The sequence below is a fragment of the Prunus avium genome, chromosome 1, assembly GCF_965620075.1.
Source record: "Prunus avium chromosome 1, drPruAviu1.hap1.1, whole genome shotgun sequence".
Classification (NCBI taxonomy): domain Eukaryota; kingdom Viridiplantae; phylum Streptophyta; class Magnoliopsida; order Rosales; family Rosaceae; genus Prunus; species Prunus avium.
Window position 1 is genome coordinate 12,295,076 of NC_142284.1, and position 12,870 is coordinate 12,307,945.

The window sequence follows — 12,870 nt, forward strand, 5'->3', positions numbered from 1 at the left end:
AGAAAAATTATCAGATTCAAGAGTACTTTTCAGTTTAGAATTTTCCACAAATTGGAAGGGGCATAGTTATTAAGATCCCACATTTGCCAATTGGGAAGATAACAAAATGACATTATCAATTGAGGGCCCATTCGTTAAAACAACCCATCACGATTTCACCCAAATCAAATTTTCCAAGTTTTAGCTAACTTTTTTTTTTCACCCAAACCTAATCAACTTCGGTTGATGAACATGAAGCTCCAACACTTAAGTCTGGCAGAAAAAAAAGAAAAACTCCGAAGACTGGAGAGCCCAGAAGCAAATACCTTGAGACCCAGAAGACAACTCAAATTCAAACAACTAGCAACTTAGGTCTGAAATAGGCCAAAAAAGAAACCACATCGTATTAACTCTTAATAAAAGCTCCTCAACATTTCAATCAACCATTGTTTTGGAACAGCATAAGACTAGTTGAATGGCCAAACAAAATTTGAACTTATTATACTTCAGATAGAGAAAGCACGAACTTTCATCAAGATAAAATAGACACCACCAACAACGACTGCATATTCTTAGGAGTTAGGTCCCTACCTTAAAACAAAGTGTCTACAACAGAAAGAAAAACAAGGTGGGGCAATGAAATCATCTATATTGGACAGGCAGGTTGCTCATTTCATTTTTGCCTCTGTAAATAGAACGTGACGATTTACCCGAGGGTCAAATTTTCGGAACTCAAGCTTCTCTGTCACCTTAGTAGGCTTCCTCTTGACATAGAAAAATCCGGTGCCAGCAGCTGAGACAAGTCGGATGAAAACAGTAGCCTTCTTCTTTTTGTCACCCATTCCTTAATTCAAGCAAGAGAAAGAGAGAACCAATCAAAAGTAACAGAAAAACACATGTTTCACTACACAATAAGGGTGGGCAGATAAATATGTGTTAAACTAAAGATGTGCATCTGCCGGAAACATGAAAATCACTAAATAGGTATTGGTCTTCACATTGACCTTCAATATTGCCCCAAACAGAAAGGAAAAAATAGTCAAGATGATGAACAACAACCATCTGTAATAGAAATCCATTTCAAGATTTCAGAACAACTTATAATGAGAGTAAGTAATCCTAGTACAGAAAACCCATCACAACTCACAGGGCCACCATACTTGTAGGTGTAAATTTGTGCCCTAAAAATGATATTCTTAAGGGAGGCCACATAGGTATAGAATCAATCAAGAAAGCTCTTTGCAACTGAGAAGAACAAAAACTTTGAAAACCCACTTAAAATCCATATATTATCTACATGTGCATATTAACATCTTCAACAAGCCTGATACAAAAAAGCAAACCCATATCATATTTGCTCTAAATATAAGATATTTTCATTGAAAACCAAAAAAAAAAAGGAATCTAAACCTTTCCATCTATCCATAATCCATCTCCATTATTACAAACCTCCAACCATTCCCAGTTCAAAACAAACAAACAAGTAAAATAACAACAACAGCAACAGCAACAGCAACAAATAGGCAGATAATGGAAATCTTTTCGTTAGAAATGGTTAAGAGAATTGAGTACTTACTGTTCAAACCTTTGTAGTTGTCAGAGAGGAGGAGGCCGAAATAGAGAGTATGATGCAGAGAGTTGTGAGAAGAAAAGAGCCCTAACCAAAACGAACCGCGGCCGTTTTAATGGACACCATTTGTGTCAAAGGACTGAAATACCCTTTACCTTTTTGTTTTTGGTCCTCCAACTCCTGAGTCAGCGAAGCTAGCTGTTATCACCATAACCTAACACACTCACTTCCTCTCCCCCCTTCTCTCACTCAGCTGAGGAAACTCATTGAACCAGAGAAACCGATAGTAAAGAGAAGAAAGGTACGGACTTTACCAATTCTACACTTTCTTTCTCAATTCAATTTCTCGAAATTAACGTTTTTTACTTCCAGTTTTCGATATTTTTTCTTAATTTTATCAGAATCGATCGGAGGAACTGAAGATGGCCAGCGCAGTGGACGCAGCAGGAGATCCGATCCCAACATCGGCAGTTCTGACGGCGGCGTCGAAGCACATTCAGTTCCAGTGCCAAGCCGAGAACGTGGCTTTTCTCAAGTGCAAGAAGAAAGACCCGAACCCTGAGAAGTGTCTCGACAAGGGTCGCCAAGTCACTCGATGCGTTCTTAGCCTGTAAGCCAATTCAAATTCGCTTCCTTTTTTATTTCCCTGAGATTCTTATGCTTCGGTTTTATGTCGACCCTTTTGGAATTTAAACGTTTTTGTGTTGTGGTTTTTCTGATTTGGGACTTTGGTTGCTCCAATGAGCTGAATGTGGGTTCTGGGTTGTAGAGAATTCTCAAACTTGTGTTATTGCAATGGAAATGTTAAATGTGTGCGCATCTATGTTTATACTTTATACCATCGCATGACCGTCTATCGAGGCAAATATTTAGAGCTATGCCACAATTTATGAGATCTAGCTGACTGCTTCTGTATTTGAAGCTATGCCACGATTTGTGCTTACATGTTCATGCTCTTCATTTGTTAATTTTACACCTGAGTCTAGCACATGTAAACACATCCCCCATTCTTTATTATACTCAATTCATACCTTGCTTATTGGTACCTAGATTTTAGAACTTGTGCTAAATGCCATAAATTTTGAGACCCTAAATCTAGGTGTTACTTACTAGGAGGCTATCACTAGCCTTTCTTTTTGTTGTATCAACTTCGTAAAGTTCATTGGCAGCAGATTTCAGAATCCTTGTTCAAAACCTTGTTAATTGTGACCTTACTCCAGGTTTAGAGGTAAAAAACCACTTCAGCAAAGAACACTGATGGTGAATGACAATGTTGTATATTGTCCTCTATTGTTTCTATTATGAAGTATTCAACCCTACCCAGATATTAGATTGAAACTGGATTTTATGACATTATAGTATCCTTTTGGTGAATGGCTTAGTTGGTTTTCTTTTACATTCTGGAACCTATATTTATTTCTTTCCAATTAACATTTGTTCATTGCTCGGTGATATCTGTAGACATCACGAGGTTGTCATTCTCTACATATTAGCAACTTGCACGACTTATTCAATGGCCTAGAACCAGTAGAAAAGCCTAAACCCAATTAATAGGTTCCAGGCAAAAATGGAAAAAACCGTAGTACCATTGACTTCAAGTTCAGGTGAGTATTTCCCCAAACATGAATAAGGAAAATCCCACTGGTCTTCTGTATGTATCAGACATCCTAAGACTATTGCTTAGTACTATAAGGGCTTGTTTGTTATGGAGGACTAGACTAGACTAGAAAAATGCCTACATTTCATGTGCATTGAAGGCATAATATGGATATGTTACCTAACTTGGAGGAAGAATGGGGACTAAGAGGTTGATGACTAAAATTTATCCCCCCCAATCCCCTTGAAATTGGTGGGATTATTAGGGATAAGTTTTAGTCATCAACCTCTTATGAATAGGCCTCATTCATCCTCCAAGTTAGACAACAATATTCATATTATGCCTTTGATTGCACATGAAATGTAGGCATTTTGCTAGTCTAGTTTGGTCCAATCTAGTCCTCCCAAACAAACGAGGCCTAAGATATTATATAGAGTCTCACTAACAGCCTTTGAGTGGACCAATTTTCAAGTATCACGATTCTCTTTTCGTTCTCCTCTCACAACTTATTGAAATATGCATCTTTGTATCTGCACCAAGTCAGATTTGGAATTTTTTGTGATTTAATCATCCAGTTAATTGCATGATGTCTATGAAACCTTGACCAACAATTAGATTGGTAACCAATTCATCAACTTTTCCACCTAATTCATTGAGAAATTTGAATCAGTTTTGGTTCTCTCATCAAACATGCTGATGTACACACACATACACAGAGAGGTATGCTATTTTTGAAGGGGTGAGAAGAAAGTCATATTCCTTGTTACCCTTCTAAACATGGCATTTCTTCCTGCAGGTTGAAAGATCTTCATCAGAGGTGCACGAAAGAGATGGATGCTTATGTTGGATGCATGTATTACAATACCAATGAATTTGAATTATGTCGCAAAGAGCAAGACGAATTCGAGAAAAAATGCCCATTGGCATGAGGACATGCATGCCCTTTTATCCCACCATGATCACAATAAGATGGGCAGCTTGCAATGATCAGATATTGTTGCGTACAATTTGAATTCATCTTGGCTTTAGATCTGAGCTATTTTCCTATTTGTATGCCCAAATGCCTTTTGAAGCATGTTTGATTACTTCTATTGCAGTTGGAGTTGTACCTTGCATCCATTGTAAAGGCATAATGGGCTTTCATTATGCAAATTGCAGAAATGGCTCTTTTTTTTGGTCCTGAACATCTTTTGCTTGGAAAAACGTAACTTTAAGGTTGAGTCATTCGACCATAAAACCCCGAAGTAATTGAGTCATTTAGCTTGATTCAATTAGTAGTTCTGTTGAGTCTCAACCCGCTGCCTCCTTGGTAGTGCGTGCAATATAAGCAACATATTTTTTCGTTGGGTTTATATGATTCACTTTGAACTTCAAAGACAAAAAGGTACTCAGTTACAGCTGCTGAATTATGGGTATAAACATGTATTGTAATTGCCAAACCGGACATTTCTCGGAGGCATTTCTACTTCCTACAAATCACAATTTAACACATGCAAATATAAAGATTTTGTGCGAGTTGCCACCTCTTAGTAACATTCCCCAACCAAGTAAGGCGTGGAATGAACAAGAGAACTACCACCCAAAGTGTAAGGTAGGGGTACTACAACAAAACAAGAAGGAAAAACGGGGAAAACACATGCAGGCATTCAATCGTAAATTATGCACATGGAATTTCTTACCCAGCAGAACTTTGCACTCTAGAAAAAGATGATTGTCAACTAAACCAACCGTAAAACTCACATTAAGCTCGTTCAAAAATTACACTTCCCACATGACTAACATGTGGATGGTATAAATCCATTAGACAAACTGATATGGTCCAAAAGTCATATTTACCAAACACGTCCATGACCTTCCAGAATACTAAGCATATCATCCAGTTAACTACTAATTGCTCATAGTAGACTTTCAAGCAGCAACACCACCAGATGATGCAAATTCACAGCAGTGTACCCGTGACGGGCGTCAGCGAGGACTGCACAGCAAAAAGTTTTGTAGAAATCATCAACACAAGTTCAATTAGCCAATGAAGAATCGTAGGATGTCAGGATGACTCCACATCAAAAATTGTAGAAATTATCACCTAACTATTTGATTAGGCAATGTAAATTAAATAGGATCACACCCGCAAGTCAATTCAAGAGAACATCCTTAATCAACAGCCGCATTACACAAGCACATTACCCATCCATTCTAATAGGAATCAAAATTGAAAGTAATTTTTAATTGGTCTAACAAACAGACTCAGCATTAAAAGAAAGGAAAAGGCAAAACTTTCACCATCATCTAATGACTAGCACAAAGCTCAAGTAATTGACAGCAGCAAACAAATTATCGAACTAATTTACCGATTCATAAGAATAAAATCAACCCAAAAATAAAAGATAATAATTTGGAGGTAAATATTGTTTCCATACAAGAAAAACTTTAAAAAGAAAAAGGAACAAAAATCCATTTGTAGTCTCTCTCATGCAATATGAGACTATTTGCCCTAAATTTAAGACCATACTCAGTGGCCCCACTTTGGACAGCTAAGCTTATTATGGCTGGAAATTATGTATTCAATATATGACTGCAAAATGGAAGAGGCATCTACCTGTAGGATCGTGAACGAGACCTTGATGGACTGCGACTGTTACCCCTCAGACTCCTTGATCTGCTGGGTGCATAGTCTCTTTCATCATGAGGACTCCGACCATTCTCCCGTGGACTTGGGGACCTCCTGTAGTCTCTTTCATCACGTGGTGAAGGAGATCGTGAAATTGATCTAGATTGCACTGGCGAACGATAATCATCCCTAGCCCCATGGTCCCTTTCAATGACAAATATACTTATTTTATTTTTTGAAAAAAATTATTGCTAACGCAACAAGAGAATAAGATAAGATATGTTCTATGTGGATAAGAGATACCAATTAAAACCATCTCCATTCACCAAAAAAGTGAGAAAAGCTTCCCCTATTCATAAGCTAATAGAAGTGCCCAAGCAAAGTAATTTTGGGACAGGTCAACAATTGAAAGTTAATTATATGTTTTTAGACAACACAATAGCTACTTACATCCTCTTCAGAATCTAGTTGATCAAAATATGACCTTTACCTGAACCTTTTCAGGGTTCTGAACAAAAAATATAACACTTGGTCCAAATACTCAGAGTTAGGCTAGTACTGGTTGATCAGCATCTGAAACTTCATAGCTCACTTTGCCCCAACTTTCTAATACCAGATAATATCTTTTCCTTCAACAATGTCACCATACTCTACCGGTAAAAACTTTGGATGGCTTCGTTTCTTTGAAGATGATTTCTTTCTTTGGCCAACTATAAGCTCTATATTCTCTCTTTACTGGATCGTATATGCAAAACAAGATATCAAACTTAACAAATTTTCTTATTAAAAACTTACTTTAACATTAATATAAGAAGGAAAAATAAATAAATATTAGTATGATCCCAATCATCTCTAACACCAACTTTAGCTTGTCAGTTCAGTCAGTCGTAGAAAGTCTCACAAACCGAAGTCATAAGAATAGGAAACCCAATGCCATTCGTAGATGAATGTTGATGATGGATATGGATAAGACTTATGGAGAGGCTTTGGTAGAAAGGTAAAGAAGTTGCCCATCACTTTTATGATCACTTTTCACATTAAACTTTATTAATCCAGATGTCTTTAAAGTCTCCTTTTTCACTTTAATATCTGCACAAACAAGGCCACCAGCTGATATTATACAATTCATTGGACACACGATGCATGCAAGAGATGAAGTCTCTGTACCTAAAGAGTTCTCATTCTGCAATTTCAGTAAAGAAGCTCCTATAATTACCATAAAATTAGTTTACAAAGTATGTCAAAGGAGATACAGGTATGTGAACATAAAACAGTAGAGTTCGGAAAATTGATATTTTTCGTTACCTAGTGAAGGAAGCAAGAAACGCAGACACAAATACCACCAAACTGCAAATACATATCTAATTTTGGTTTCAACCAAACTACATTAATGACCACAAAAAAATATGGTTCAAACTCAGCAAAAATTAAGATGGAGAGATATAGAATCCTCATCAACAAATTCAGCAATACAAGTTCCAAAACAAAGCTGAATAGACTTGTTTGTTCTTTGTTCCCTATTGCCTACACACACCAACAGCATGCCATATGATGAAGAAGCCACTGTTTACTCATCCATGAAAACTAGCATTGAAAACCTATAACTATTGATCAAATTTTAAAATAGCATATGGCAACTTCTAGAGATAAGGTACAGACCTTGAGTCACGCCTAACAGGTGAAGGTGACCGCGAGTAAGCTGTGACCAAAAAATTAGGATGATAGTTTAGCAGAAAAACAGAGGGAACAGAATCATTTCATAAAGGATGTCAGATAAAAGAAGCCTCGTTTGCAATTCAACAAATGCCAAGTGAAAGTTCAAACTGACAACGATATTGCCGTCTTGGGGACCTCGGTGGAGATCTCCTTCTGGAGCTTCCTCCATGTCGACCACTGCTGATAAATTTAGAAATGAAAAAAAAAATCAACATTTATGAAATAAATATCTTATTTCAATTAGGGAGACATATGAAATGATGGGTGGTATTGAAGCAAAATGCAGTGTACCTTACGCGAGTAGTTGTACGCATTTCTTGGGGAGTTTTTCTATTCTCCTCAGCAAACACAATTCTTATTTCACGTCCACCAATAACTGAATGGTTCAGTTGTTGCTTTGCTTCAGCTGCATCCTCCGCATAACGGTACTTCACAAACCCAAAGCCCCGTGGCTCCCTGTAGATTCAAATAGGCACAGCTTAATTAAATAACTTAATAGTGGCATCATGTCTCATATGGTACAAGTGTCTGAATTATATCCACTTTTAAAGAATTATCTATTCAAGGAGTTCAACTTTTACACCAAAGAAGAATTGCACTGCATCTCTAGCATAATCCACAGTATAACTATAAAAAAGGGCATACCCAGTGTAGTAATTCTTAGGAAGATACACATCCTTCACTGGGCCATATCGCTCAAATGGGATCCTAAGATCTTCAGGCCTGCAAAAACTTAGATAAACCATAAATTATTTTGTAAAAGATAATTATAACAACAAGAAGCTTACAGGTATAGTTGTGGAAAAATTGATGTATCCGTAATTTGTGGTTAAAAGGACTCACCATAATCATAATATACTCAATTTGTTGAAGGATTATTTCTATATTCATGTAAAATCTAGTTATTGTTATATAAAATACTGGTGTCAGAACTACGAACATTTGTGTATATTATAAAACACAAACACAAACACACAGAGAAACATTCACTCCTCTGTACACATTTCATCCGCATAAATAGAAAATTATAGCATGAACAATTACAAAAACAAAACCAATAATTCATTACTAGCACCCAAATTTAGTCCCACATTTGAAGAATAAACTACATAAACATATATAGCCAACAAGATAACTAATCCTGAATAAACAAAACAAAATACACATAAATACGAAAATATATATAAACATATGTGCACACAAATGCATTCATAGGGAAGGAAAGAGAGACCTGGCATCGAGAGGAAGATTTCGAACGAGCAGGCCAGAAGGAGCGGGTGAGCGACGGTCTCTGTAAGACCTGCTTTCACGGTAGCGATCACGAGGGTCGTCGTCGTATCGCTTGCGTCCACGTGGCGGAGTCCGGCTGCGTCGACGAGGGCTGTAGCTTCTGCTTCGGCTTCTGTACCTGGCCATTGCTGCAGCTAGGGTTTGAACCCCAAGCAAGCACGCAAAACCCTAACCCTAACCCTAGCCCCTAGTGAGAGAGGAGGAAACGAAGGAGCAAAGCAAGCGCTTGCTGTTTTGAGTTGTGTGTGTGGGTTTCGAAGTTTCGGATTTGGAGGGACGAATAGCGTGCGGTGCACATACCGACTTAATGATGAGCGCTCTTCAATGACCCTTTTTTTTTTTTCTTTTTTTTTTTTTTATAGATTATAATTAGTAATAGTAAGCTTGCCCAATTATAAATCCAAAGGCCCAACCCAACCCAAACCTTTTATTTTCCTTTTTTGTTTGGGGGTTTTGGTTTTGATATGAACCCAATCAATTTTAATTGGTACTAGTATTAAGCTGGCCCAATCAATTTTAGATAATTAATAGTTGTGTTTCATAAAAATAGGACTCATAATCTGATTTTGTTTTAAATTTTAAATTTTTTTAATATAAAAAAGAGTGAATTTACCATATTATCCTCATTTAATGAATCATTTCAATTCTTAATGTTTCCATTAACCAATGGCATACTAAACACAAAGACCTTCATCTTCTTCTCAAAAAATAGGAGCCTTCTTCATCTTTTCCCCTCACTATCCAAAAAATCGTTTCCAGCAGCAAGGGCAGTTGCTGGGGCCCACGAAAGGGGGGGGGGGCTGGGGGGTTTAGGCCAAAAAATCGTTTCCAGCAGCAAGGGCAGTTGCTGGGGCCCACGAAACCAGGCCAACCCTCAAGCAAGATGAGCTCGAGTTCAAGCTTGAGTTTGCTAACGTCAGCGATGATATCAGCAAAAAAAAATTCTACAAAAAATTTCAAATATTTTTTTAAAAATAAATACTTAGTCATAGTTTTCACTTCCCACACCAAAACTCTATACAAATTTCTCTTATCATATCTCATGTGAATAGTTGTTGTCATGGCAATGAGTGGAAACACCACAACCTTTTCCAAGGACAGCCACTATTCATGTGAATAGTAGCTACCCTAGCCCCCATTTGCCATGGCAAAAGGTAAACTAGTGGAAGTGCTCTTATGAGAAACTAGACAAGCATTAATTATAATTAATATATATATATATTCCCAGTTTTACCAAATGAATCTTCAATTTCCCTCTCTCTAAGAAAATTTATGGGAATTTATTTTCAAACGGGACCTAAATATAAAAAATAAAAAATAAAAAAAATGCCAAAAGAGAGCATATGATTATTGCAACCTAGAAAGGTAGAATATGCTTCGTTTATCATTGCATTTCTTAGTACTGGACTGGTGGGGTCGTTAGCTCAACCTCCTCTTATTAAGTCTAATCTTTTATCATCGATTGAGTTGAAGCCGTTGATGATGAGATGAATGAAGTGCACGTGTCCTCACCTATTCACCCCGTAGATTTGGTAGCCACTCAACCTCAAACGCATCTAACTCACCAGCTCGCTCTCTCTATTCTTTACACGTGTTTCGTGCGTGGAAGGCAAGCGGCCAAATCTCAACGCCCCTTGTCAGATAGAATAATCCAATATGTCGTCATGATTTCAACACTGGTTTTTTTTTTAGAGATTTCCACAGGCCGTTTTAAAATTATGTCACAAAAAAAAAGGAAAAAATTAATAAACGCTTCCCGCCCCGCCATCCTGGCTACCACCCGACAGGCTCTCCACAATAATCGTAATTTAGCAGTGGCACATGTTTCTTTTATTTCTTGTTTACGCGTTAGAGATGTTTACCCTAAAACCAAGTCTAACATTGGGGTTGAATTCGCTACCAGGACCTTGAATATTGATGGAAATGGCATCAAAGCTCGGATTTGCGACACTGTTGGCCAAGAAAGGTCCTCTCTTTTCTTCTTCTATGCTTTTTCTCATCTGGGTCTTTCTTATTTTCCACCTTGCTTTATGGGTTTGTGAAGGTAGATTCGTACATTTTTCTTATTATTTATTATTTATTTTATTTTTGTTTGATTTATTTTACTCGAAACTACAAGTTTACCCCTATAACTAACGGAAAATTGGATGAAATTCACAAAACTTAACAGCAATGCCTAAATTGGCCATTTTAATTAATTCGGGTGTTAAATTGGCTAACTTTTGAGTTCGGGGGTTAAGTTCAATTATGGTTCTTGTTCGGGGAGGGGGGGTGTATGACGATTTACTCTATTTTATTTTAATCAATATAAAAAGAAGATTTGAGCTTAAAATCTATTCTTGGAAAAATAAATAAATATATATACTATAGAGTAATTGATGTACACGAAGAATTGATTGGAAATATTAAGAGCACCTCCAACCTGCAACCTCTTTATCTCTCTTCATAACTGGTAAGTTGACATTGACTCTTCAAAACATTTAATTTTACTTTGAAAAATAAAAGGCCAAAAGTCACTTTTGGTCCTTGTAGTTTGGCACTTCAACCACTTTTGACCATGTAGTTTCAATTTCGTCAATTTTGCCATTATAGTTTCGTATTTGTAGCAATTCAAGGACAAAGTAGTATTCTTGTCAATTTCTTTGATGGTGCAATGGGCAATTGTTTGAGACTGAGAGAATGGTGCCGATTGAAACTTTGAGAGATATAGGGCAACATGGACCAATGATTGTGGCTTTGAGAGGGTTGAAGAGAGCGATGAGTTCGATATAAATGAGAGTCGAGCAATGAAATCGTAGAAGGTGAGTGAGAGAGTGAATCTGGGCCTTCAAATTGATTTGTAATCTAAATTACTCATATCTTACATCTATTTAAAATATTAATTGGATATATTAAATAATATTTGTTAGTTCAATTCTGTTACCGAAGGTATCCAAAATCCCAGTACCAACACTGACATTTGAATGTGTCTGTTAGTATAGGTAATCAACTCGAAACTGACATTTCCTCTCTGCAGCCGAAATCGACAAAACCGACAATCTTGGTTAAGTGAGTTTATTGGTTTATCTTGTTAAGATTCCAGCCCTACAAATGAGTATTGCAATCTAGGAGTTTTGAGTTTAAAAGTTTAATAAAAGAATTAAGAGCTTGTAAATCTAGTGATCAAAGAGTACTTGTTCTACACCCAACTATAATTGGCTTTCCACTATGTTTGCCATGTCAACTATCCTAATAAGGTGACATTGTAAATTGTTGACTATTGGGTTGACATTTTAACTATGTAGTGGTATATGTAGCAGTAGCATGATTTGAGCTATAAACAAAAAACAGTCATATCCAATTGAGTTTATATTTTTTAATATATGCATCATAGATTTATATTAATAAATTATTAAAAGATAACAAATACGAGAAATTTGGAGCTCAGAACTCTTTGTGTGAACCACCACACATTTAATAAAATATATCAAAATTAATACCCAAAAAGAAATAAAATATATGTATATCTCTCTCTTTCGGCCGAAATGATTGACCTCACCATATAGAAAGACCACCTCATAAAAATAATGAAATGCATAACACTATTGACCTTAAGAAAATACATTAAAAAATAACAACACGTCATAATCAGAAGCACTAAATTAACAATCAATAATCAACTTGTTTACATTGATGCATCGTCATTGTTGATTAACACGGCATTAACCAATTAACATGGTGGGAGAGGAATCTTTAAAATGGGTTTTTGAATAAATATATCAATCTTGTATCCCACACAGGAAAAGGTCACCCTTTTTGACTTTTGATTCATCATTCTTATCGAGAGGAAGAAAAAAAGTTCCATTGTTGTTCTTTATAAGTGAAATGACTAAAAGCATTTTTTCAAAAAAAAAAAAAAAAAAGGTTTCTATCTAGTGGGAGCCACTTCTAAGCCTAGAATCCCTTTAGATTTTGATCTCTTCTCTTCTCTATTATATTATATATAACATATAGAATTTGTAATAAAACAACTTATAATTTAAGTTAAAATTCTATATAAAATAAATTAGACATGACTAAATTATAAATATTTAGCTATAAACATGTAATTAGTGAATACTTATGTAATTT

At 36.3% G+C, this 12,870-nt stretch overlaps 3 protein-coding genes and 1 long non-coding RNA gene across 7 annotated transcripts; 2 read left to right on the top strand and 2 right to left on the bottom strand.

Moving 5' to 3' along the window:
- Nucleotides 1–361: 361 nt before the first annotated feature.
- Nucleotides 362–1,698, bottom strand: LOC110752307 (Ribosomal protein L33 family protein). Its single transcript, XM_021952925.2, has 2 exons — nt 1,556–1,698; nt 362–823 (listed from the first exon to the last, which is right to left on the bottom strand). Exon 2 carries the CDS (start codon nt 819–821, stop codon nt 648–650), a length of 174 nt encoding a protein of 57 aa, XP_021808617.1. The 5' UTR covers nt 822–823; nt 1,556–1,698; the 3' UTR covers nt 362–647.
- A 12-nt stretch (nt 1,699–1,710) lies between these two features.
- On the top strand, nt 1,711–4,330 carry LOC110752306 (Cox19-like CHCH family protein). 2 transcript variants are annotated; one of them, XM_021952924.2, is made up of 3 exons: nt 1,711–1,850; nt 1,922–2,159; nt 3,943–4,330. In XM_021952924.2, the coding sequence occupies exons 2-3, from the start codon at nt 1,972–1,974 to the stop codon at nt 4,073–4,075; spliced, it is 321 nt and encodes a 106-aa protein (XP_021808616.1). In that variant the 5' UTR covers nt 1,711–1,850; nt 1,922–1,971; the 3' UTR covers nt 4,076–4,330. The 2 variants fall into 2 exon arrangements, with proteins under 2 accessions (XP_021808616.1, XP_021808615.1); XM_021952923.2 differs by having other exon boundaries at nt 1,951–2,159.
- A 514-nt stretch (nt 4,331–4,844) lies between these two features.
- On the bottom strand, nt 4,845–9,049 carry SCL28 (SC35-like splicing factor 28). Of its 3 annotated transcripts, none has more exons than XM_088244165.1 (7): nt 8,702–9,047; nt 8,116–8,193; nt 7,762–7,926; nt 7,583–7,647; nt 7,414–7,453; nt 5,743–5,958; nt 4,845–5,121 (listed from the first exon to the last, which is right to left on the bottom strand). In XM_088244165.1, exons 1-7 carry the CDS (start codon nt 8,884–8,886, stop codon nt 5,112–5,114), a joined length of 759 nt encoding a protein of 252 aa, XP_088100291.1. In that variant the 5' UTR covers nt 8,887–9,047; the 3' UTR covers nt 4,845–5,111. The 3 variants fall into 3 exon arrangements, with proteins under 3 accessions (XP_088100291.1, XP_088100289.1, XP_088100294.1); XM_088244163.1 differs by having other exon boundaries at nt 7,583–7,650; XM_088244168.1 differs by lacking the exon at nt 4,845–5,121 and having other exon boundaries at nt 5,739–5,958; nt 8,702–9,049.
- Nucleotides 9,050–10,473: 1,424 nt separating this feature from the next.
- Nucleotides 10,474–10,829, top strand: LOC148297332 (uncharacterized). Its single transcript, XR_015833138.1, has 2 exons — nt 10,474–10,563; nt 10,664–10,829. It is a non-coding gene; the product is annotated as an uncharacterized LOC148297332 (long non-coding RNA).
- The last annotated feature ends 2,041 nt before the right edge of the window (nt 10,830–12,870 follow it).